This window comes from Sarcophilus harrisii, chromosome 1, assembly GCF_902635505.1.
Source record: "Sarcophilus harrisii chromosome 1, mSarHar1.11, whole genome shotgun sequence".
In the NCBI taxonomy this organism is placed as follows: Eukaryota; Metazoa; Chordata; class Mammalia; order Dasyuromorphia; family Dasyuridae; genus Sarcophilus; species Sarcophilus harrisii.
Genome location: NC_045426.1, coordinates 405,923,427 through 405,947,638, shown reverse-complemented (window position 1 = coordinate 405,947,638; position 24,212 = coordinate 405,923,427). Strand labels below are relative to the sequence as shown.

Below are 24,212 nucleotides of genomic sequence, written 5' to 3'. Positions count from 1 at the left end.
AGGAAGAAAGAAAACAGATCACAAGGTTGCTTAGGAGGCCCAGTCAGCAAGGAAAAAATTACATGTTGTACTGCCTTCTATTGCACGTATGCTGTTTATGACTTTTTTGAGAGCTATTCTTACTTGCTGCCATTTTTAATACCTGAACAACTGGGAGAGAGAACTTATAATCCTACAGTCATTTGGCTTGTCATCTTAGAGAGTATTTTTAAACCATAACACTCAGTCTCTGCATGTCATTTACAGCACAAGAAGGACTTTCAATATTAATATCTCCAGAGTACAGACTGTATTAGGTGTCAATATTTCTTTCAACCAAAGTAGTGTTTTCAATTACCCCTGAAAAAACATTTTAAAGCATTTTTCCCTTTAAAATTGACATGCAATATTGTGGTTATTACAATAATAATTTTTAAAACTGCTTGATTCGATTTTCAACAAATAGAAGTCAACAGCCATTTTTAGTAGAAGCTTAATACATGCTAGTTGATTGATTTACTTATAAAAATCCTTGGCTAGTTATCCAAAACATTTATAAAATCACAAGTCATTGTTTGTACTTTTCTTATATGTGGTCACATACTATAGTTGAAAGAAAAAAAGATTTATAATTAAGAGACATAGATTTGAGTTCTTGCTTTACTCCTTGTTAGCTGTCATCATCATCATGATCATTATTAATAATTATACTCTAGGTTTACCCTAGGTAGATCATGCAAAACTTCGTTTCCTTATCTGTGAAGCAATAGTAATGATGATGATGTGAGCTGTCTACTTCACAGGATTTTTGTAAGGAGTTTTGTATATTATAGTTATATAGTTATAGTTAAAGCTAGGTCTATTGGACTTTGAGTCTGGAATACTTGGGTTTTAAATCTGCTTCAGACATTTGTTAACTGAGTGATCCAAGCAAGTCCTCTAACTTCCATCAGCTTCCTATAAACCAAAAACAATAATAAGAACCTACTACCAAAATTGTTGTAAAGATCTCGTGAGATAACACATATAAGTGCTTTGCAATCCATAGTTATATAAATGCTATAATAACAAAACTGATAACTTTTGTTATTATTATTGCTGCTATTAGTTCTGTGAGGCCAAGGATTCTTCTATACTATTTAAACTAACTGCCTTAACCAATATATGATATAATATTTTACCCACATTAAGTTTTTAATAAGTCTTGAATTGAATTGAATCAATCATTTTGAATAAGTTGCATATTTTAAAATAAATACTTTAACAGGAAAGACGTTCATCTTGTTGATGAGTTTGTATAACTATAAGGAAGCAAGAGAGATGGCAATTAAAAGGACACTCACGACTCACAATATAACATATGAAATTTTAATTGAAAAATTTTATGAATTTTTAAAGAAATGGAAACTGATTACTAAATGAAGAAATAGTTTGGTTTTCAGTTCTTTTTGACTTGGAAAATAAAGATATTAAGCTAGAATTAAAACTGTCCATTCTTTTTCTTATGATACATGTAGTCTTTTAATTTATTTTTAACCATGTGTGGTTATACAATAAGATGGAGTAAAGAGTTAGTAAGGATCTACTTTTGTGAAATTTACAAGTGCTTTATCAAAGGCTCACTCAGAGTAATGGATTGAATTTATAAATTTGTCTTGGCTCTCAGTTAAGTGCTTGAAAATCTTCCAACAACAAAAGTGCATCCCGTTGGAAAGAAAGAAATTTGTCTTATTAATGAATGTTGTAATATTAAGATTCAATCTTTAATCATTACAAAGAAGCTACTAAATTAAGAATCCTGAGTTAGGGAAAGTGGCATTCCCTAGATAATATGCCAGCTGCACTCTATCAGAGCTTGACAATCTTCAAGATAATCCACTTCCATTTTCTCATGTTACATTTGGGGAAACAGAGGGTCAGAGAGAATAGGAAGACACCTTCAGAGGTACTGCAGTCAGGAAGTAGTAGAAGCAGGACTTCAAAATGCGTTTTTTCCTCTAACCAAAAAAATAGTTGTCTTTCTGTTCATGAGACACTATGGTACAATGGGAAAAAAAATGCTGTAACTAGAGTTAGATGATCTAGATTCAAATCCTGGCTTTGCTATGTAATATTTGTAGTATCTTGAGAAAGTTGGTTCTTTTCTCTACCTCAGGTTTCCTTATGCATGCTGAATTAGATGATGATCAAGATTATTCCAGCTTTGAATTTGCTGATCTGTCAGGGAGAGTCAAATGGATTGATATAAAAATATTATCAAATCATTGTAAAGAAAGCCAGGAAAGATGATGACTATATAAATGGAAAGAACAATAAAACAGAATTGAAGACTATATAATTATACCTACCAGGTTTGGCCTTAGGGGATGGATGAAAAAAAATACACTTTCTCCTTTTGCTGAAGAGTCTCGGAGGATTATGAGTTATCAAAAATTCAAAAGCCATACTTTTTCTTAAAAATTATATAATTTTTATATAATTTTATATCTTATAAAATTATATAAAACTTAAAATAAAAAAATTAATTATGGCTAGTGAATAATTAATAAAAGGATGGCCATCTGTTTGTCTCTTGTAAACCAAAACCCACTCTTGGAGGTCTCTTGACACCTTTTTATACGCTTGGAAGAGTGTGTGTTCTAGTGAGAGGTGGGCTTATTCTAATGAGGGACTAAGGAAATGTCACTTTGATTTTGTCACTCTTACTCTAAGACCATTCCTATACTTGGGCAATCTGGACAAAGGATCTGTTTTTCCCACCCTTTCCAATCCCCAGGTCTTAGTAGAGCAAACCGAGTCAGAATTCACTTAGATTAGATTTTATTCTTTAATCAAAACTAAACTTCTTCTAGTTGAGTGGGGTCTGAACAAGACTGAGGAGAATGTTAAATCCAGTCTTCCCTATTCTTCAGAGGCTGATTTGACCTAATAGAGAATGTGGAAATAGAAAAGTAAAAAATCCTGGATCTCCCCCAAATTAACAATTGGTTATTTAATAATCATCTCTCTGGACTGTGGGTATGGAATATTGCATATGTTGTGAGATAAAATGCGTTTGTTAATTTCCTTTATGCAGTTATTTAAAAAAAATCCTTGTTACAAAGAAAGGCTCAATGAGTAGGGAAGGGGAATATTTGGAAATTAATGTGAGGCAACTAAGTGGCATTATTGATAGACCACTGGGTTCTTAGTTGAGAATATTTGTGTTTGAATCTGTATTCAGATATTTGCTAGCTGTGTGATCCTGGAGAACTCATTTGAACCTCACTTAGCCTCAGTTTCTTAATCTGTAAATTGGGGATAATAATAGCACCTGCCTCACAAAGTTGTGAAAATCAAATAAGTTTATATATGCATAATGCTTTTAAAATCTTTAAGAGCTATGTGAATGTAAATCATTATTATGTAAAATCATTTTGTGTGTGCATTATAATGTAAAACCAATCAGTATCAGAAATCATTTTTTAAAATGGTAACATATACAGTTTCTACTGCAGAACCAGCTTAGAGGATGGTTTAAAAAATATGGTGAAGATAATTTTTCCTAGAGTTCGTTATCTCTCAGGGGTTCATGTATTTTCTCTGATGTCATTGTCTTGAGCTCCCATGCAGGTGTGTTCCCCTTACTTCTAGCTGCTCCAGTGGAATTGACTTTTATGAAGAAATACTTGCTACAGAGATACATTAACAAGCAGTATAGTTGTTTTCCCCAAAACTTAGTGAAACCCTGTCCTTCACACTTCCCCAATCTCTGGGGAGAATAGACTTAATACAACTTTGCAGTATTCCTTCAATCAAGTTCACTTCTGGGTTCAGTGCCCAGTGGGCAGAAGAGCCTGCATCTCTGTGGCTACAGTGGGTCAGCCAGGTCACTTGGACTTCACGCCCCATCATTTGCATCATGCTTTAAAATTGGGGAGCTGAAGACTGCTTACACTCCTGAGTAGGATTACAGCTCCTATATCCTTTACAGATCTATGGAGCCTTAATGATGCTCTTAAGATTGCTCATTTTAACCATGTTCTCTGGGTATATCTCATAGATCCTAGTTTATCATTTCCCTATTGGTGCACACATTACTTTGGCTCATGCATGTGCTCTCAATTGGAGAACATACCTCCTTTTTCTCTCTCATATGCTCTTGTTGTAAAACAAGATATCAGGCAAGTTAAAGACAAGATCATTTCCGTATGTTTATGAATGAATAAAAAAAAATCTGGCGACTGTAGTCTTTTAACTTTTGGGTTTTTTTCCAAACACGATTAAGTAGAAAAGTAAGACAGGAGTAGTATAGACCCCTTCCTCCTATCAGGTGTTTTTTTTTTCCCAGCACTTCTTTTACTGTTATGAGCACCAGATCCCCAAAATAAACCAGCCTATAGTCACCTACCTCTTTACTGGTTTATGCAAACATTACCTCTCTGAGTTTTGAAAAAAGAAGCCTCAGGTGTCCTGGTCTTTGGCTTTCACAGTCGGCTGCAATCAGCTGCTCTTCTTTTTTCCTCTCTCTACATGTCTGTCCTCCACAGTTGGATATGCATTTGCCTTCTGTCAAAACTCCAAACTCCCATTTCAGGGGCTGATCTCAGTTGGTTTACTTTCTTTCCAAATTGGGAAGAGCTACAAATTTCAGAGGGCTTTATGGTCAACCCACCCCTAGCCTGTGGATAGTTATAGACATATTGAGCAAGACCCTTGGATATAAATTCGTTTGATACTTGAAAGGTGAAAATTAGGCATGTGTTTAGGATTGATGTATTGGATAATAATGAAAGTTGAAAAAAAAGGAATTAGATACATAATGATACATTTCAGAGAAATAAAACATGGGAAGGTTGGAGTGGATTTATAGATAGCTCAGTCTTTTAAACCAATGGTTTCAAACTCAAATAAAAGTGGATTTCTACAGGTTACAAACAAAAAAATGACATAACCTATGTTGTATTTTTCTTTTTTCTTTTCTCTTTTTTTTTTTACTTACTTTGTTAAATATTTTCAATTATATTTTCACTCAGTAGTGAGTTTAGCACCTCTGCTCTACAATGACTGAAATTCTTAATAGAAAGATAGTTATCTAATTATGAAATTCCTTTAGAGTTCATTTTGGCATCTCTTAATCTCTATAGATAAAAGTTCTTTCTAATATTGGGTCAATCAAAGGCTGAAATTGATAAAAGTACTAAGCTTGGAATTGGGAAGATCAGAGTTCAAATATGATCTCAGTCACTGACTGTTTTTGAGATGGATAGATAAATCTGTTTGCCTTAGTTTCCTCATCCATAAAATGGGGTGGTTGTGATCATCAAAAGTGATCATTTTAAAGTCCTTAGTACAATGCCTTGCACACATAGTAATTTATAAATGCTGATATTTATTATTTTATTTTAATATTATTTTAAAAGTTATTTTAAAATCTTGATTATCATTATTATACATCTTATACTTACACATCTTATACTTATCTGAATTGCTTCAGATTATATTTCTATACCTTCCTCATTGAATGAAGTGAATAATTAGCTGCCCTATTTCCTCAACCTTTACTTTTTTCAGGCTATAATGATTCATTATATTATTATATCAATATTATATCAATTATTATTTTATTATATCAATCAATAAGCATTTATTCAGCAACTGCTATTTGCTTGACACTGTGTTAGGCAATGTGTTTACAAAGAGAAAAATGAAACAGTTCCTGCTCCCAGGAGATCATTCTATACTTCAACAACAATACTAGATGATGACCAGTTCTGATGGATCAGGCCATCCTCAGCAACGAGATCAACCAAATCATTTCTAATGGAGCAGTAATGAACTGAACTAGCTATACCCAGAAAAAGAACTCTGGGAGATGACTAAAAACCATTACATTGAATTCCCAATCCCTATATTTATGCACACCTGCATTTTTGATTTCCTTCACAAGCTAATTGTACAATAATTCAGAGTCTGATTCTTTTTGTACAGCAAAATAATGTTTTGGTCATGTATACTTATTGTGTATCTAAGTTATATTTTAATATTTTTAACATCTACTGGTCATCCTGCCATTTAGGGGAGGGGGTGGGGGGGTAAGAGGTGAAAAATTGGAACAAGAGGTTTGGCAATTGTTAATGCTGTAAAGTTACCCATGTATATATCCTGTAAATAAAAGGCTATTAAATAAAAAAAAATAAAAATTAAAAAAAATAAAAAAATCATCTAAAACCAAATAATTACATTAAAAAAAAAAAAAAAAGAAACAGTTCCTGCTCTCCAAAGAATTTGTGTTCTATCAGGGGAAATAATGGAGATTTCTGGTATCTTAGAGTTGTCTTAATTTGCATTTCTCTGATTAATAATGACTTGGAGCATCTTTTCATATGACTAGAAATAGTTTCAATTTCTTCATCTGAGAATTGTCTGTTCATATCCTTTGACCATTTTTCAATTGGAGAATGGCTTGATTTTTTATAAATTAGAGTTAATTCTCTATATATTTTGGAAATGAGGCCTTTATCAGAACCTTTGACTGTAAAAATATTTTCCCAGTTTATTGCTTCCCTTCTAATCTTGTCTGCATTAGTTTTGTTTGTACAAAAGCTTTTCAGTTTGGTATAATCGAAATTTTCTATTTTGTGATCAGTAATGATCTCTAGTTCTGCTTTGGTCATAAAGACCTTCCTCTTCCACAGGTCTGAGAGGTAAACTATCCTATTATAATGGAGATTTCTAAAATATTTCCTTTTAAATAAGTTTATGTATCTGCAAAATACTTACCAAGTAAACACAAGGTACTTTCAGTGGAAAAATGGAGTTGGAAGGGGCCTTGTATAAAAGACAATTTGAACTGTTCTCTGAAAACAGGGGTTCTCAGAGATAGAAATGGAAAAGGAATCCATTCCAGAATGGGGGACAGCTTTTACAAAAAAAATGAAAGCAAAGAGATGGAATGAATGTCATGTACAAGGAACAGCAAGTATGTCATTTAGACTGGAATATAGAATGTGGGAAGATAAGTAATATGTAATAAGCTTAGAAAGGTAGAATGAGGCCAGCAGAGGAGTTTGCCCTATTATATTTCATTCTAGTCATTTGGGTGTCATGGGAGCATTTTGAGCCTAGAGCAACGTATGGGCCAGGTCTATGGATGTCATTTCAGGAAGATTATGGAGGAGGATAGTTTGGAGAAGGGAGAAACTTGAAGTAGAAAGGCAAATAAAAATAATATTGCAGTGATAAAAGGTTGAACTAAGATGATGCTCTTGTCATTGGAGAGAGGTAGAAAGTTAGATGTAAAGATGTTGCAGATGAAAACTTGACAGACTTTGGCAGCTGATTGGATATGTGGGATCAAGGAGTAAAAAGTTGGAAACCTTCACGATTTTGAAATTGGGTGGGGGCACTCCCTCCTCTGCAGAAATAGCTAAGTTTAGACTCCTAGTTAAATAACTTCTCATTAATTAAGCACCTATAAAATAGATCTATATGGTAAGAATTATAACCTTTATTCCTATTTTATAGATAAGGTAATTGAGACTCAGAGACATTGTAAATTGCTCATTATATAGTAATAAGTGGCATATATCCTAAAGAGATCAAAGAAAGAAGAAAAGGACTCATATAGACAAATATTTATAGGAGTTATCTTTGTAGTCACAAAGAGTTAGAAGCTAGGAGTATGCTCATCGAAATAGCTGAAAAAATGACTATGAACAAAACAAAAATATTTTTGCATTGTAAGAAATGCTGAGAGGGAAGGACAAAGCCGGAAATACTTGTAGGAATTGATTATATATTAAAATGTGCAGAATGAAAAGAACAACATATACACCACCACCTTTGTAAAGAAAAGTAACTAAGAAAGACTTATGCTAACAATGCTCAACCATCTACTGAAGACTGGTGATGAACCATTGTATCCAGCTCCTGAAAAAGATAAGAATGCAAGAGGAGACATGTATGGCCAATATGGGGATCTGCTTTTCTTGAACTTGCATATTTGATGTCAGTGTTTTGTTTTTCTTTCAGTAGGGCTATTGAGAAGTAAAATAAAGATAGCACTAAAGTTACCAAAATGCAAAAAAAAAAAAAAAAGGAGAAAATGTCATTGAAGCATTTTTAAGTTTACCAAAGGCAACAGAAGAAAGTTTGGTTGGAGGTGAGGTGTGAGGCAAGAATAAGCAGAAAATATTTAAAACCAATATTGACTTTATTATATGTTTTAAAATATATAATTACATATTTACATACTAGATATATATAGATATCTATATCTATATATATATGAAATAAAAATAACAGATTTTTACCTTCTTGTACAATCTTAGGGTTTGCTTTTTAATGTGTAAATACTTGTCTGATTTGGTGTTAAGTCCAGAATAAAAAAATTAAAAAGAGAATGCCAATAATAATATTTTTTAAAAATTAAGGAAAACCTAAAGTAATTAAAACAACAACCAAAATGACAAACCTGAGGTTTGAACTTAGAATCTCCTGATTCTAAGCCTTCTATTTATTACAGAAAAAAAAAAGTTCCTAGATGATACCAAAATGGATTTTCGTAATTTCAATAAAAAGGAGAGAAGTACTGCGTAAGTTATATTTTCCTACTTTTGGTTTCAATGTAAAAATAAATATCTTAAAATCAAAATAAGTTTGACCATTGTTTTAAGTGACCTGTTTTCAGACTTGTTACTTGATTCTAAGAGGAAGTTAGATTATCCTGTTTATTAGATTAGCTTTTCATAAAGATGTGATTTTAAGATGTATTATATCGTATTCTTTTGATGTTTTTAAAAACAGATACTTTGAAAATAGATGTGAAATATTTTTTAGGTATTGAAATTGATTTGTTGGATTTTCAAAATTGTTCCTGTTTTTAAAAATTTCTTGCACTTTTCCCTTTCATTTTCTTCCTTTCTTTGGATGTTCTTGACTATAATTGTTAGTTATTTGGCAATAACTTTAATTAATTTCTTGAGAGTTTTTGTAGTTCTCTCTCTTGTAGAATAAAGGGGGAATCATTAGTTAGCAGCTAGGACCTGTGCAAATAGGAAGTGATGTTAATCCCATTCAAGATGCAAAAAAGATCAGAACTTTAACATTAAGTGGCAGGTGTCTATTTTGGTGTTTAGCATTATTGTGATATGTATCTGTTTTAGCCATTTATGGAATTAGAGGGTTTATTTTTTAATACCTGGTATGCTATTTTTAACATTTGTGTATCTTTTTTAAAAATTCTGAATATTTTGTTGCAGAAATTGAAAGTACACTTTGGGGGCTGATTGATTTTGTTCCACAGTTCTCTAGTTTTATATTCTACAGTCATATTAATATTAGTTAAATAATAATATTTATTAATTCACATATCACATGGCTGATAGACAAAACAAAATTTTTAATTTGTTACTAAGAAATCCTTATTAAAGTTATCAAACTGTGCATACCCTTTGATCCAGCAGTGTTACTACTGGGCTTATATCCCAAAGAGATTATAAAGAAGGGAAAGGGACCTGTATGTGCACGAATGTTTGTGGCAGCCCTTTTTGTAGTGGCTAGAAACTGGAAACTGAATGGATGTCCATCAGTTGGAGAATGGCTGAATAAATTGTGGTATATGAATAAATTATGGAATATTACTGTTCTGTAAGAAATGACCAACAGGATGATTTCAGAAAGGCCTGGAGAGACTTCACGAACTGATGCTGAGTGAAATGAGCAGGACCAGGAGATCATTATATATTTCAACAACAATACTATATGATGACCAGTTCTGATGGACCTGGCCATCCTCAGCAAGGAGATCAACCAACTCATTTCCAATGGAGCAGTAATGAACTGAACCAGCTACGCCCAGAGAAAGAACTCTGGGAGATGACTAAAAACCATTACATTGAATTCCCAATCCCTATATTTATGCCCACCTGCATTTTTGATTTCCTTCACAAGCTAATTGTACAATATTTCAGAATCTGATTCTTTATGTACAGCAAAATAACGGTTTGCTCATGTATACCTATTGTGTATCTGATTTATATTTTAATATATTTAACATCTACTGATCATCCTTCCATCTGGGGGAGGGGATGGGGGGGTATGAGGTGAAAAATAGGAACAAGAGGTTTGGCAATTGTTAATGCTGTAAAGTTACTCATGCATATAACCTGTAAATTAAAGGCTATTAAATAAATTTAAAAATATATAAAAAAAAGAAATCCTTATAAGTCTATGCTAGATTTGATTTAAAAATTCATGCTTTTCTTAACAAAACATCTCTCATACTGAACCTGAATGTTAGTAATTCTGTGCTTGAATTTTTCTAAATTTATGGTTTCATTGATAACAATAAAATAATTTTTTAAAATGTTAGCTAATTAACCCTCTCTCTTTTCATCTAGGTTAGTGAAAAGGTAGGGGCACAAGGGAGGTGTCTTTTCACACACAGGAAACATGGGTGGTGTAGTGTTAGGAATAAAACCTCTCCTGCTTTGGATCACTATCCTTTTAAATCCCTTGAAAATTGGTCACATACCCATATGTACGAAAATGTTTGTGGCGGCCCTTTTTGTAGTGGCTAGAAACTGGAAATTGAATGGATACCCATCAATTGGAGAATGGTTGGGTAAATTGTGGTATATGAATGTTATGGAATATTATTGTTCTGTAAGAAATGACCAGCAGGATGGTTTCAGAGAGGCCTGGAGAAACTTACATGAACTAATGCTAAATGAAATGAGCAGAACCAGGAAATCATTATACACTTAAACAGTAATACTATATGATGATCAATTCTGATGAATGTGGCTCTTCAACAATGAGATGATTCAAACCAGTTCCAATTGTTTAGTAATGAAGAGAACCAGCAAACATCTAGCGAAAGAACTAGGGAAATGAGTATAAAACACAACATAGCATTTTCACTTTTTCTGTTATTGTCTGCTTGCATTTTTGTTTTCCTTCTCAGGTTATTTTCACTTTCTTTCTAAATCCTATTTTTCTTGTGCAGCAAGATAACTGTATAAATATGTTTACATGTATTGTATTTAACATATACTTTAACACATTTAACATATATTGGATTACCTGCCATCTAGGGAAGGGGATTGGGGGAAGGGGGAAGGAAGGGAAAAGTTGGAACAGTAGGCTTTGCAAGGATCAATATTGAAAAATTACCCATACATATGTTGCATATGTTTTGTAAATAAAAAGCTACAATTAAAAAAATATAATTAATAGAACTCTACAGATCCCTAAAGACCCTGAGAGGTCTTCAAGTTTTTGGCTTGAAAGTTTAAACTTTTCATAAAAAAATGTCTTCATTAAAGACATTATTTGCCTATTAAAATACTCTTCCCTTTTTTAACTATATATCTGCTTGGGGCTGGATTTTCTTCATATATTTTCTAAACAACTTATTGCAACATATTGACTGCAACAGAATGAATAAGAACAGATTCTTTTATCTTCTATAAGAATCCAGCTATATTCTATTGTCAGAAATTTAAAAAAAAATTCAGAAATATGTAAAACAATGGTACTTTTCTCCCAAATTATTTTGTTTTGGAGAATATAATTTTATGAAAACATACTATGTTAATAAGTAATCTATTATTATTTTAAGTTAATAAGTAAGTACATATTTTACAAAAAAAAAAAAAAAACAAAGAAAGAAAACTGGTCACATAGATTTGTATTATGTTGGAACTAGAGTAGATGGACTTCAAATACCAGAAAGGTGTTAGAAATAATAAGTTGCTGAATTAGCTGTATTTTCTAGGGCTTTCTTGCAGTTTCCTGAAAACAGCTTCATGATGATTCTTTTGAAATTTCATCCTTTTCCCTTCTGCCAAAGGAATGATAGCCTATTTCATACGGGTATAATAAAAAAAACTTAAAGCATCATAAGAAAATATGATTGTTTAGATCATATTTTGAATTAAGAACATTGTACTCTTTCTATAGTGATATGATTCTGACCTCAGAAAATGATAGCTTTAAAAATAAATGAAGGCAGAGAAAGTGGGGGAGGAGGTAAAAGAAAGGGGAAGAAATGGTCATAGTATGATATATGTAATTAAAGAAAATTTTCCTATTTTTCTTTAATATCCAGAAATTGAGGCCTGTTATAACCTGGTGCTTTGATAGAAGAGTGCAACAGTCTGCCTTCATTTTTTTCTTCACAGTTCCATGACATTGATTTAAGTATCAGATAAAATACACTGGATCTAGAGTCATAAGATCTTAATTCAAATCCAGTCTCAGATAATTTCTAGCTGTGTGACCCTGAGCAATTCAACCTCTGCTTGCCCAGATTGCTTGAACTGTAAAATGGGAATAATAATAGTACCTTCTCTCACAGTTTTTTTGGAGGATCAAATGAGATTTTTGTATAAGATTTGGTAGTCCTATACACTTTTACTGCCCGACACATAGCAGGTGTTTTATATATATATACTTATTCTCTCCCTGACCCATAAGCAATCGAAACTTCTTTGGGTCTTCCCATTCTGTGCTTTCTACTATTTGAGTTATGATGGATTATCTGTAGAAAATCACTGGATGCCTTCCTCTGATTCTTTTAATGTTTTGCAAGTAGAATCACAAGAACAAAGGATTATAGGTGTAGAATAGGAAACTATTTAAGTTCAACCCCCTCATTTCTTCATCTGAGTAAACTGAGGCCCAAAGAAAATACCCATGGCCACCTGGGGAATAATATAGAGGATCTGGTACTTGAATTTCCAGTCTTGGGAGGCTAGATCCATTGTTTTTTACATTATACTATTTAGTAGCATTTGGACTGTTCATTTATTTTCTCTTGTTATAATCTGAGCGTTCCTAAACTAGTATTCTGCAGAATCCTAGGATAGTTAAAAAATATCATAAATGAAGTAAATTTCATTTAGAGGTTAGTAAAAATCTAGAATTTTTTTTCCCCATTCAGGTTTATGGACCTAGAAATCTCTTCATCTGGAAATTCCATGTAGCCCTGAAATTCATACTTTGGAAGGTCCCCTCTGCCCCTGACACCTCTCCATTCGACATAAGAGCTCCTCTGTCTGGCCCAAGCTAGCCAACTTCTCATTCTTCTGGTGATACTACTATAGTAGTTGTAATCAATTTTCTCTAATATGCACCCCAGGCTGCGTGCCTTTGTCTCCTCTGCAAGCTTCAGCTTTCCTTTATTATTTCCCCTCAGTAGAATATGAAGCTATAAGCTACTTTTGGCCAGGGACTGCCTTATTTTTTTTTTCCTACTTGTACAGTCAGTTCTAGAGGCAACTAACTAGTCATCTGACTGATTGGATAGACTGTTGGGCATGAAGTCAAGGGGACCTGAATTCAAATGTGACCTCATTTACTTTGTGACTTTGGGTAAGATATTTAATCTGTATTTTCTTTAATCCACTAGAGTAGAAAATGTCAAACATCTCCAATATCTTTGCCAAGAAAACCCTTCATAAATGGTATGGCTCACTGGCACAGAAAGAATCAAGACTCAAGTGAATGACTCAACAGGGCCAGGAAGTTCTGATGAATATGTATATAGAATTAATTCTTAGAATTCACAAAACTATGCAAAATTGCACAATAAAAATAAAAATCACAGACTTATTGGGGGAAAATGGGGTTAGAGGCGCAACATTCAAATCAATTTTCTGTGACATGAGAAAAGAAAGGAACTTAATAAAAATGGTAGCATAGTTTTATACATGTAAAATGATTAAATATAAAAATACTAAAATAAATAGTGATAGCACCTGTGGTATTGGGCTGGTGCTTGGCCTGCATCCCAGTTCTCATGAGGTCTGGGCTGGCAAAGTCAAGGGCTTCTGCTTAGATAGGGCCTGTGAACAGGTGGTAAGTTGGTGGAGTGTTGAGATCTTTCTCTTCCAACAATTCCTCCTGAACTAGAGGATAATACAGTAATTATGGCATTTACTTTGAAAAAGACTTGAAGTTTGATTTTGAAAGTGGGTCTTAGAATGGTTGCAGCTTGTGAGATATTGCTAAAGTTCTGAGATATTGCTAATCCCGAATGGATGAATGAATCTCCTGAATGAAATTGCATAGAAGCAAACTCAATATTTAGTTGTGCTCAAGTTGTTTCCTAATATAGCAATTCTTCTGAAACAAAAATTCTTGTTTTTAAAACAAGTGTTCTAGCAGAACTACTAAGTTCTATTTGGATTTCTAGTGTTTAGCACAATGCCTGGCATATAGGTAGCATTTAATAAATACTTATTGACTATCCAGTTAATTTGGTATTCTTAAAAAAGTTTTAATTATCTTATTCTCAAAACCACTATTTTCCTTGACTACTTAGTCTCTCAAATGGTTAGTATGACTTTCAGATTCCCCGGCCTATAAGATGTGCTCAGGGTACTATCAGTAATTACTCAATTCCTGGTTCACAATAATTCATAGGCTGTCATTTTGTATTTTTTGATAATTATTCTCTAAATACATTCCTCTTTTCTGCTTACAGAGCCTTGTGGTATCATCCAGCAGTTAACTCAAACAGTTGGCATTTTATTACCCAAAAGTGTCATCAATCAATCAACAGGCATTTATTAAATATCAACTATGTGCCAGGTACTGTAGTGCTGGGGATTGGATTTGCACACTTAATATATGTAATCTACAAACTGTAGAGTACTTGTGAAATTTTTATTTCCAGGTTCAAAAAATACTAACAGTTGTAAAAGTTCTTCCATTTCACAAAGTATGTGGTTAACTTTTTCCACATTTTAAGGTCACCAAGTAAACCACTAGGCTGCAGAACCATGTTAATATTTTTAACTGTTTTCCTAATTTCTTTAGGTCATACTCCATTTGCCTGGCTACCTTAATGAATGTCTTCTATTTCCCCTTGATCTTCACCCATTCTCTTTTCAATATTGTTTCTCTATGGGTTATGATTTTGTACATATTGGTTATTTCTTCCATCCTCTTATAAGCCTGGAAAGTGAATCATTTGTTGTGACCAAAAAAAAAAAAAAAAAATCAGTTAAGGAAAAAAAATCCATTGGGTTACTTGGCCTGCCATTATATTCAGTAGTTTGTCTTTACATCCCCTGACTTCTTGCTAGAAGGAAGATAATTTTTTGTCAGCTATATTGCCCATAAGAAAGCCAAAGACTGCATTTTCAGAGTTGCTGTATAACCTATAAGTCATTTAACTTCTGTGGGCATCATTTTCCTTTTATGTAAAATGGGGGTGGGGAACGAGATAATCTCTCAAGTTCTTCCCAGTTCTAAATCTTCAACCCTAAGATAAAAGAGATATATATTAAGACGTTTTAGCTATCATATTGTCATAAATATTTCCTACAAAATGTGATTTTTGTTTTGTTTTTGTTGTAAATAATTTTTTGAAATTTTAGGATAATCAAGCACATCTGTCTTCTTAATATAACATGTATTTATCTATTTGTATTTATTAAAGCTCTTTATTTTCAAAACATATGCATGAATAATATTATACCATATATCAAACATCATATATCAAATTTTATGGAATGCCACTGTTATTCTTTAAGCAAATTTTTATCACTGAATATGTCAATAAGAAATTAATTTGTAATGATGGTCTTTTGAGTATTCTCCCTCAGGTGAGAGAAAGTATTGTGAGTATAGTTTTTCCATTTCCATGTTAAAATGTGGACACTCCAAAGGAATATCATATTAATCATTATTAGCTTGATTTTTTTTTCTATTGGAACAGATCCTCAACTTCCTTCTCTTTCTGGTTTACTTAAAGCAGTCCTTTTATTTTTCTTTGGTGTTATTAATTATTCTCAACTTTTAGGATGACCTAAAATTTTTAGTTTACTATTGTCTTCTGAGGACATTAAGGCAATGTACAAAAACATCTTATATACATTAATTAGAGAGGATTGCAGGATGGGTGAGCTTTTAATGGTAAAAGAGGAATGCGCTCACTGGGTCCAGAGCTTAGGCTTTTAGTGGGGAAAGTAAGGTCTGGGTGGAATGTTTTGGTGGTAGTAGGGAAGGGAGCTAGAGCAGAACAAAATATTGTTCAAAAACATTGAATTTCTGAGGAAGGAAGAGGGTATTATATCAACATAAAAGGGAAAAGGCCATGGAATTAAAAGTCAAGAAGATATTGAAAAACTACTTTACTTTTTATTTTTTATTAATTATGGTTTTTTTATTGACAGAACATGTGCATGGGTAATTTTTCAACATTGTCCCTTACACTCACTTCTGTCCCAACTTTTCCCTTCCCTCCCTCCACCCCCTCCCCTAGATGGCAGGCTGTCTCATACATGTTAAACATGTTAAAGTATACATTAGATACAATATATGTGTGCAGATCTGTGCATTTCTCTTGTTGCACAAGAAAAATCGGATTCAGAAGTTAAAAATAACCTGGGAATAAAAACAAAGATGCAAGTAGTCCACATTCCGTTCCCAATGTTCCTTCTCTGGTGTAGCTGATTCTGTCCATCATTGATCAGTTGGAACTGAATTGGATCTCCTCTTTGTTGAAGATATCCACTTCCATCAGAATACAGCCTCATACAGTATTATTGTTGAAGTATATCATCATCTCCTGGTTCTGCTCATTTCACTTAGCATCAGTTCACATAAGTCTCTCCAAGCCTCTCTGTATTCATCCTGCTGGTCATTTCTTACAGAACAATAATATTCCATAACATTCATATACCACAATTTACCCAACCATTCTCCAATTGATGGGCATCCATTCATTTTCCAGTTTCTGGCCATTACAAAGAGGGCTGCCACAAAGATTTTTGCGCATTGTGGGGGGTACCTTCCCTACTTTAAGATCTCTTTGGGAAGTATGCACAGTTTAATAACTTTTTGAGCATAGTTCCAAATTGCTCTCCAGAATGGTTGGATTCGTTCACAACTCCAACAATGTATCAGTGTCTCAGTTTTCCCGCATCCCCTCCAACATTCGTCATTATCTTTTTCTGTCATTTTAGCCAATCTGACAGGTGTGCAGTGATATCTCAGAGTTATCTTAATTTGCATTTCTCTGGTCAATAGTGATTTGGAACATTCTTTCATATGAGTGGTAATAGTTTCAATTTCATCATCTGAAAACTGTTCATATCCTTTGACCATTTATCAATTGGAGAATGGCTTGATTTCTTATAAATTAGAGTCAATTCTCTATATATTTTGGAAATGAGGCCTTTATCAGAACCTTTAACTGTAAAAATGTTTTCCCAGTTTATTGCTTCCCTTCTAATCTTGTTTGCATTAATTTTGTTTGTACAAAAGCTTTTTAACTTGATATAATCAAAATTTTCGATTTTATGATCAATAATAATCTCTAGTTCTTCTTTGGTCACAAATTCCTTCCTCCTCCACAAGTCTGAGAGATAAACTATCCTATGTTCCTCTAATTTATTTATAATCTCGTTCTTTATGCATAAATCATGAACCCATTTTGATCTTATCTTGGTGTATGGTGTTAAAACTACTGTGTTTTATATTTTTAGATGTAGATCCTGCAGATCCCTTAATTGAAGAGCAAGATCATTTTTTTTCCTTTAATTAAAACTATTTCTTGAATTTTATCTAGTTGATTGTCTGCCAGTAGTGAGCTGGAGCCAGCTTGAACTAGTTAGCAAGAACCAGATGTTAAATTTTCATAGTGAGCATTTATACCTTGGAAATTGTCAAATGCTATAAAATAGAACTTTGCTTATTTTTTCTGATTGTATAGACTTAAGAAAGTAATAGAGAAAATTTTGATAATGAAAGTTAAACTAAACAAAGGTGCATATTCTATAGAATTTTTTAAAAATGGAAAGCTGGTTGTTAAACATTGATCAGCACACCACTGACCTCCCATATATCCTTTCCCCAAAATTTGATACAAGCTTGGGATAGCAAGCTCCTTGCTCCCTGAGTTGTTAAACCAACTCACAAGTGCACAAATATATGTGAATAAACACATACCATATGCCATGAGGCAATTGGTGTTGAAGTTCAATGTGAACCTACTTCCCTAATGCCTGAATATATATGTGGACCAAAAGAACTGATTATGAAATGGAGTATTGCACTGGAGGTCCCTTCCAATAGATGAGCAATCACCTGTTTGACATTCCCTGGGCCTTACTCAAAGGATAGGAATGTACCCTGGTAATGGGATTGGACTGGAATGAGATTGTCTCCATTCCTGCTGGTAATCACTAACAAACCTATTATCAATAGAATCTGGGTTTCAAAGAATTGGAACTTCACTGGAATCCAAAATCTTCATTTTCTTGTTGCCATATATTACCTTCATCAAAACATCTACTTGTATCTTGAGAGTTAAGATGTTCTATTGCTACTTCAAGATGCTGTTGAATCTCATTAAGTGACGCGCGCGTGTGTGTGTGTGTGTGTGTGTGTGTGTGTATGAATAATACAAAGATATAAATGGGGAATAGACCTGTCCTTTCATTGGTATAAAGAACCACCAAATTAGGTTTACCAATGTAGAATGTGGCTGGAGTTTCCATCTCTGATTTTCATAGATGTCAGTCCCTAAGCAAGATCTCTCCTTAGTGTTCTAAGGGTACCCTAAGGAGCCTGTGTTTATTCTGTGATTTTAAAAAAAGTTTTGAGATTTTGGAGTACTTAATTATATTATTAATTGTACTAGCATACAATTAATAAAAGGGGTCAGTGACAATCTTGAATGAAACTCACTCAATACTAATATGCCCTTGGAAGAGTGGGTGTTTTCCCTGAGGGTGGCCAATCGACTCTGATTGGTTAACAATTAATGAAAAGAATGAATATTATAATGAGAGAGAAATTTAGTAATTAATCATTAGATTTTTTCAAATGAGAGACTGAGGGCTGTGACTTTGAGAATGTCTTTTACTTCCAAATTACCCCAAGCACTGGGCAGTCTACTCAAAAGTTTTATCTCCTCAAAAGCAGCACAAGAACACAATGGGCTTCTCCACCTGGGTGAGGTCTGAATTATATTGAGAGAAAGTTGATCCAATCTAATTATCAGCAATGCTTTTCAGTAATTGGCCTAATATGAGAGTGAGGTTTCCGAAAGGGATAAATCCTATATCTCTCCAATATTTGAATTTTTTAGTGCTGTCAGATCAAGCCACTGTTCTGGTGTGTTTTCTCAAGTGTTAACTATTAGTGATTGGTCCCTTAGTGTCATTTAATTAATTAATTTTAACAGGAAAAAAAATCTAATTTTTAAAATCACTTTTATTTACCTTGAAGATATGGCAAAAACAGAAATTACAAAACATCATTCCTGCTGTTCACTGCCTCTTAACACCTTCCTCTATCCTTCCCCAAATAGAGGCTCATATTCTTTCTCTTTTATCACCTTGTCCCAAAAAAGAGCAGATTCAAGCTTAAAGCACTTTTTACAAAGTTCACTTCTGAATGTGATATAGCGAAAAAATAAACTCCTGTTTCTACTACCATTGCTCTGGGTCAGGTAGGTCACTCTTCAGGGCCTCAGATGCCGTCTCATCCAAACTTGACCTCCAAAAAATTCCAGAATAGATTTGAACATCTAGACTTTTGGCACTCAGTATTATGACCTTTCAAAGGTCATAATCTTGTAGTCACTTAAAAACAGGAAAGATGACACAACTGTGACAGAAGTAACATAAGGGCCATGTGTTAGCAGTACCCTTGTAGGAAAATACCTACCTAAGTCTTCCAATAGGCCTTGCTTCCTAGCTCAAATGCAGCCTGGCAAGAAAAAAAGGAAGACTTGTTTTGACTAGTTAGTGGCTTTTGGATGCACTCTACTTCCAGCTCTGCAGCCAACCAGAGGTGATTTATGTACCTTTTGGCTCTCTTCCTAGCTTGTAGGTTGGGGAGAAGTGTGTGGTGGCTCCCACTTTTCATTCCTGGGCATAACCTGGCGCAATGGTATCAAACGCAACTAAAAACAGTTCTTGGGACCTCATATTAACTTAGAAAACCACAAATTAAAATTTTTTGTTATATTTTATTTTTATTTATTTTGTAAAACATTTCCCAATTAGACTTTCACCTGGTTCTGACAAAAACTAGGGAGATTTGCCACAGCTCCAGTCATAGCAAGTCCCAAGTTTAACAACTCTTCACCTGGCAAAGTGGAGCACATGTAAAAGTTGCTTCATGTGTATTTATTGACTTGCTGATTGATTGAAAAGAGAGAGCTCCTTAGAAACCAGGGACAAATAAACAATATTGAAAATATTAACAAGTTTCCTACTCTTTGCATGTTGCTTTCTGGGATTATATCTGGTTCCTGCTTGGCTGAAAGAGGCTTTTTACATCCTTCATTTGACTCTGTTGCCTGTGCTTAAGTAACTGCAATGTTAGAATCATATTAAGGGATGTTCCCTTAGTATCATTTTTTTCTTCTAAGAATATTAGATCTTATTTAATTGATCTTCATTCATATGCCCTTTTCCCTTAATTTGCCATGACCCCAGTAAAGCAAGGTGTTCCCTCAAATTCTCAGAGAAAAATGTATACACACGAAATAATATATTATGTTCTATTGGCATTATAGTCCAGACTGAACTTACTCTTCCACATGGGGTGGAAATAAAGGGAATAATTTTCGCATTATTTTCAGTTGGCAGTTACTGTGCAAGTATACGCAGCTGATGGTGCACTGGATAGAATGGTGAGCCTAGATTTGACCTCAAATAATAGGCTCAAACCTATAGTAACCGAGAATTTGGGCAAGTCATTTAATCTGTTTGCCTTAGTTTCCTATAATAATGTAATGTGTCTTCCTTGCAGAGTTGTTATGAAGATCAAATGAGAGAAGAGTTGTAAAAATCACTTGGATACAATGACTGACACATAGCAGTTGTTGTAGAAATGCTGATTGTTCCCCCTTTTCCTGCCTCCCAAAAAACCAAATCTTAGGGCTTATTTCCCAAGTAGCCAAAAAAAAGGGGGTGCTATATTAGAGATTAAAATGGTTTTTAAAAAACTTTCTTCTAGATGACATATTAGCACTGAATTATATCCAAAACTCAACTTCATTTCTGCAAAAGACATGAGTATTTTCATTTTGTGGGAAGATTAATTTGCAAATTATTCATAGGCTTAGAGTCAAGCTTTAGCATTCCCATTCATTTTATGTCATCTTAATGTTATGTATGTGATTATTCTATAAAGAAGACATTAATTATGTTATAATGAAGACAAGTGATTTTCCTTACAGCAAATTGGCAAGTTCTCCAAGACTAAGCCATGGTAAGAAATTCAAACTGAAGTCTTACTTCTTAGTATGAAAAATTGTAATGCCAGAGAAACTGAGGCAGGAGAGAGAATAGAGAGTTTAATATTTTATTAATTGGAGAGCATAATTGACTGGACAGGACTCTTGTCTCTAAGTATCCAGTGATGAATGGGAGAATCCCAACTCCTTATATACCTTTTACAAACAAAGAAGGGGACAGAAGCAGGAATCTTTTTCACAGACTCATTTGGTTCTATCAGGATGGGGGGAGGCCATAAATTCTTACTAAAAGCTAGAGTCTGGATGTCTGAATAAACAGAAGTAAAGATATCAATGAGATATCCAGTATAGTCTTTATCTTTTGGAATATTTTAGAGGGATAGTGTCATAAATTCTTGAGGGCAGAAGGAGTTAGGAGTCAGGAAATATGATCTTCCTCTTATCTTGAGTCTTACATTGACAATTTATAACCTTAGAGCAAATGGTCCTCAGTCTTAATGGACCAGAGCAGGGTTTTACAACTAAGGGGATTGAAGCAAAACAGTTAAGGAAACTGAGATAAAACAATTCAGGGAAACTCAGTTAGGACAATAAGGGAAACTAGTGCAGGGAAACTGAGATAGAACAGTTCAAAGAGACAGTGGCATAACAAAGTAAGAATGGAAAACAATTCCATAAACTGTATCAGGAAACCTTGATACCAATGGTTTCTGAAAGCACATTTAAAATTGTGAATAATATTGAATTTTAATTAAGGATCTCAATCATTTAAGTGTCTGCTTTATATAAGGTACTGCACTGGTTCCTGGGATGCAAGGAGGAAAAAAAAAGAAGCAGGCTCTGCCTTCACAGAGTTTACTAGGAATTATTTTTAAATTATTTTCAGCAGTCAGATAGTAAACATGGGTAAACAATAGAACAGAATTTAAATAATATAATTTAAGATTATTGTTAAACTACTTAACATGTTTTGAAGAATGTACCTTTTGGAAAAGATTTAACTACTTAAAATGTTTTGAAGAATGTACCATTTGGAAAAGATCTTTATATACTTGATTTAAAATATTGTTCAATAGTTTAACAAACTAAATATTTACCAAAAGTCCAGTTACATGCAAGGCATTGTAATAGACTAGAGGAACATTTGAAGATAAGATTTTCTCTGAAAGATTTTGTTTATATTAGGAAAGCCAAGACATATGCAGACCTTACTTTACATAAATTCACATTATGCAAATTTGACTTTATGTAAGAATTCTGAAAGAAATCTGCATTCCAAAAAACTCCTATATTAAGTTTACAGTACAGCTCTGTCTCTTTCTTCCTTTCTGTGGTCCTGCCCTAGGGCTTGAATGCTTTGTGGCCTTCCACCTCTCCACCCCCCAGAAAGCCCTAAAGAAACTCTTCAAGTGAAAGCAGAAGAATGGACTTTTACAGATACTGCTGCTGACAGATGGGATCTTGCCTTGACATCCTGGACACTGAGAAGGGCTTCTTTTTGCTACCCAGCTGAGGGACTTGCCCAGTCTTATAGGGAGTCTGTCTGGAAAGAGTTTTTCATCCCACCTCTTATATCTGTATGAGGTCCCTATGTGTCCTTGAACTATGTGCTGGCCTTCTCCCTCCACAGGAATCCTTTCCTTTCTGCCTCCCTTCCTCACCTCTTAAGTAAATTGTCATTAAATAAAAATCTTTCTTAGATATTTGCAGAACTCTCCATTTACATAAAGGTAGAACCTTGTATATAGTCAGTATTCTTATAGCTATTATTTGCAAATATTTAAAACTAATAATTTTTAAATTTTTTCAAGAAATTTTCATATTGTGTAGGTTGACATAAACCTTTTTTTGTTGGACATATAGTTAACTATCCAAGGTGAATGTTATCTCCAATTCATAAATAACTATTATAGAAAATAATGAGATATATGTATGAGAAAGTTACAACCATCATACTGTTAAAGAGTTAAGAGAAGAATGAGAGCTTATTTCTGGTCAGGGGAATATGGGAAGACTTCATGTAGGAGGTTGTATTTGAGTTAGGGCTTGAAGATTTCAGTAACAGGAGGTTTGGGAAGGGAAACATATTCTAAGCTTGAGGAACAGTATGAGCAAAGTAATATGAGCATTCATTCTGAAATATGGTTTAATTAGGGTGAAATAGTCTGGATTTACATCTTAGATCTTCTTAGATATCTTAGATATTCAATGTCTTGCCAGCCTACAAATGTACAAATCACTAAGATTTTTGATAGTTTCACAAAAGAGAGAAATTTTTAAAGGCTTATCAGGAAACTAATGAACATTCTTTTTCATTAGCTGTCTACTAGCTGTTGTTGCAAATCATAGGATATGTTAGGAAATAGCTGTCAGAATTCATTCCTTTCTTGTTGACTGGAGGTAACTTTGAAATTTAGGCTCATGATAATTAAGGACAGGTGCAATGTGTACCATTATGTATGTGTACAGGGGATGGCATGGTAGACAGGGTCTCTGATGGAGATGAGGCCGTTTGAAGTAGCAGGACATGAGCTAAGTACTTCTGGAAGAGTGGTTAGTTTTTGACCTTTACTTTTATCTGTCCCACAAAGTCCCAGTGTTAGGTTACAAAACATGTTCTGGAAATTATTTGCAGAGGGCATGAGTCCCTTTTAGTGACAGCTTATTTCTGGATGTTCAGTGCAGATGTCTGGATTGTGATGACATTCAGGGGTGTGTTTCCTAGCATATCATCTGATTAGTCATTAAGTTCTAAGGAATTCCCTGGCTGGTTTCCCAACAGAGCACGTGAGTGTATCAGAAAAATAACTGCTGATTTCCTTTGGCCCCTTTTCAACACAGTAAAGGCTTCCCTTTCCCTCCTTTACGCTTTGTCTTTCCCTATTTTTGTTATTCCATGGAGCTATCTGAGAAATAAAATGCTGTATCACATTGAAAGGACTGCTTCTAAATCATAAAGCTTTGGTGTGTATAATTAGAAATCTTTAGATGCCTTAAACTCTGCTATAGGAGACTTGGGGTT

General features: G+C 33.8%; 1 protein-coding gene across 4 annotated transcripts in view; it reads left to right on the top strand.

Moving 5' to 3' along the window:
• The window catches only part of RETREG1 (reticulophagy regulator 1), a 173,436-nt gene that overhangs the window by 75,904 nt on the left and 73,320 nt on the right, over window positions 1-24,212 (top strand). Inside the window, exon 1 of one of the 4 annotated variants that reach the window (XM_031946143.1) lies at window positions 8,500-8,555. The exons of the other annotated variants lie outside the window; for them this stretch is intronic. Within the exon in view, the coding sequence (XP_031802003.1) occupies window positions 8,515-8,555 (41 nt within the window). The 5' untranslated portion in view covers window positions 8,500-8,514. Of the gene's footprint in view, window positions 1-8,499; window positions 8,556-24,212 lie in introns of those variants that run through there. 4 annotated transcript variants of the gene reach the window in all.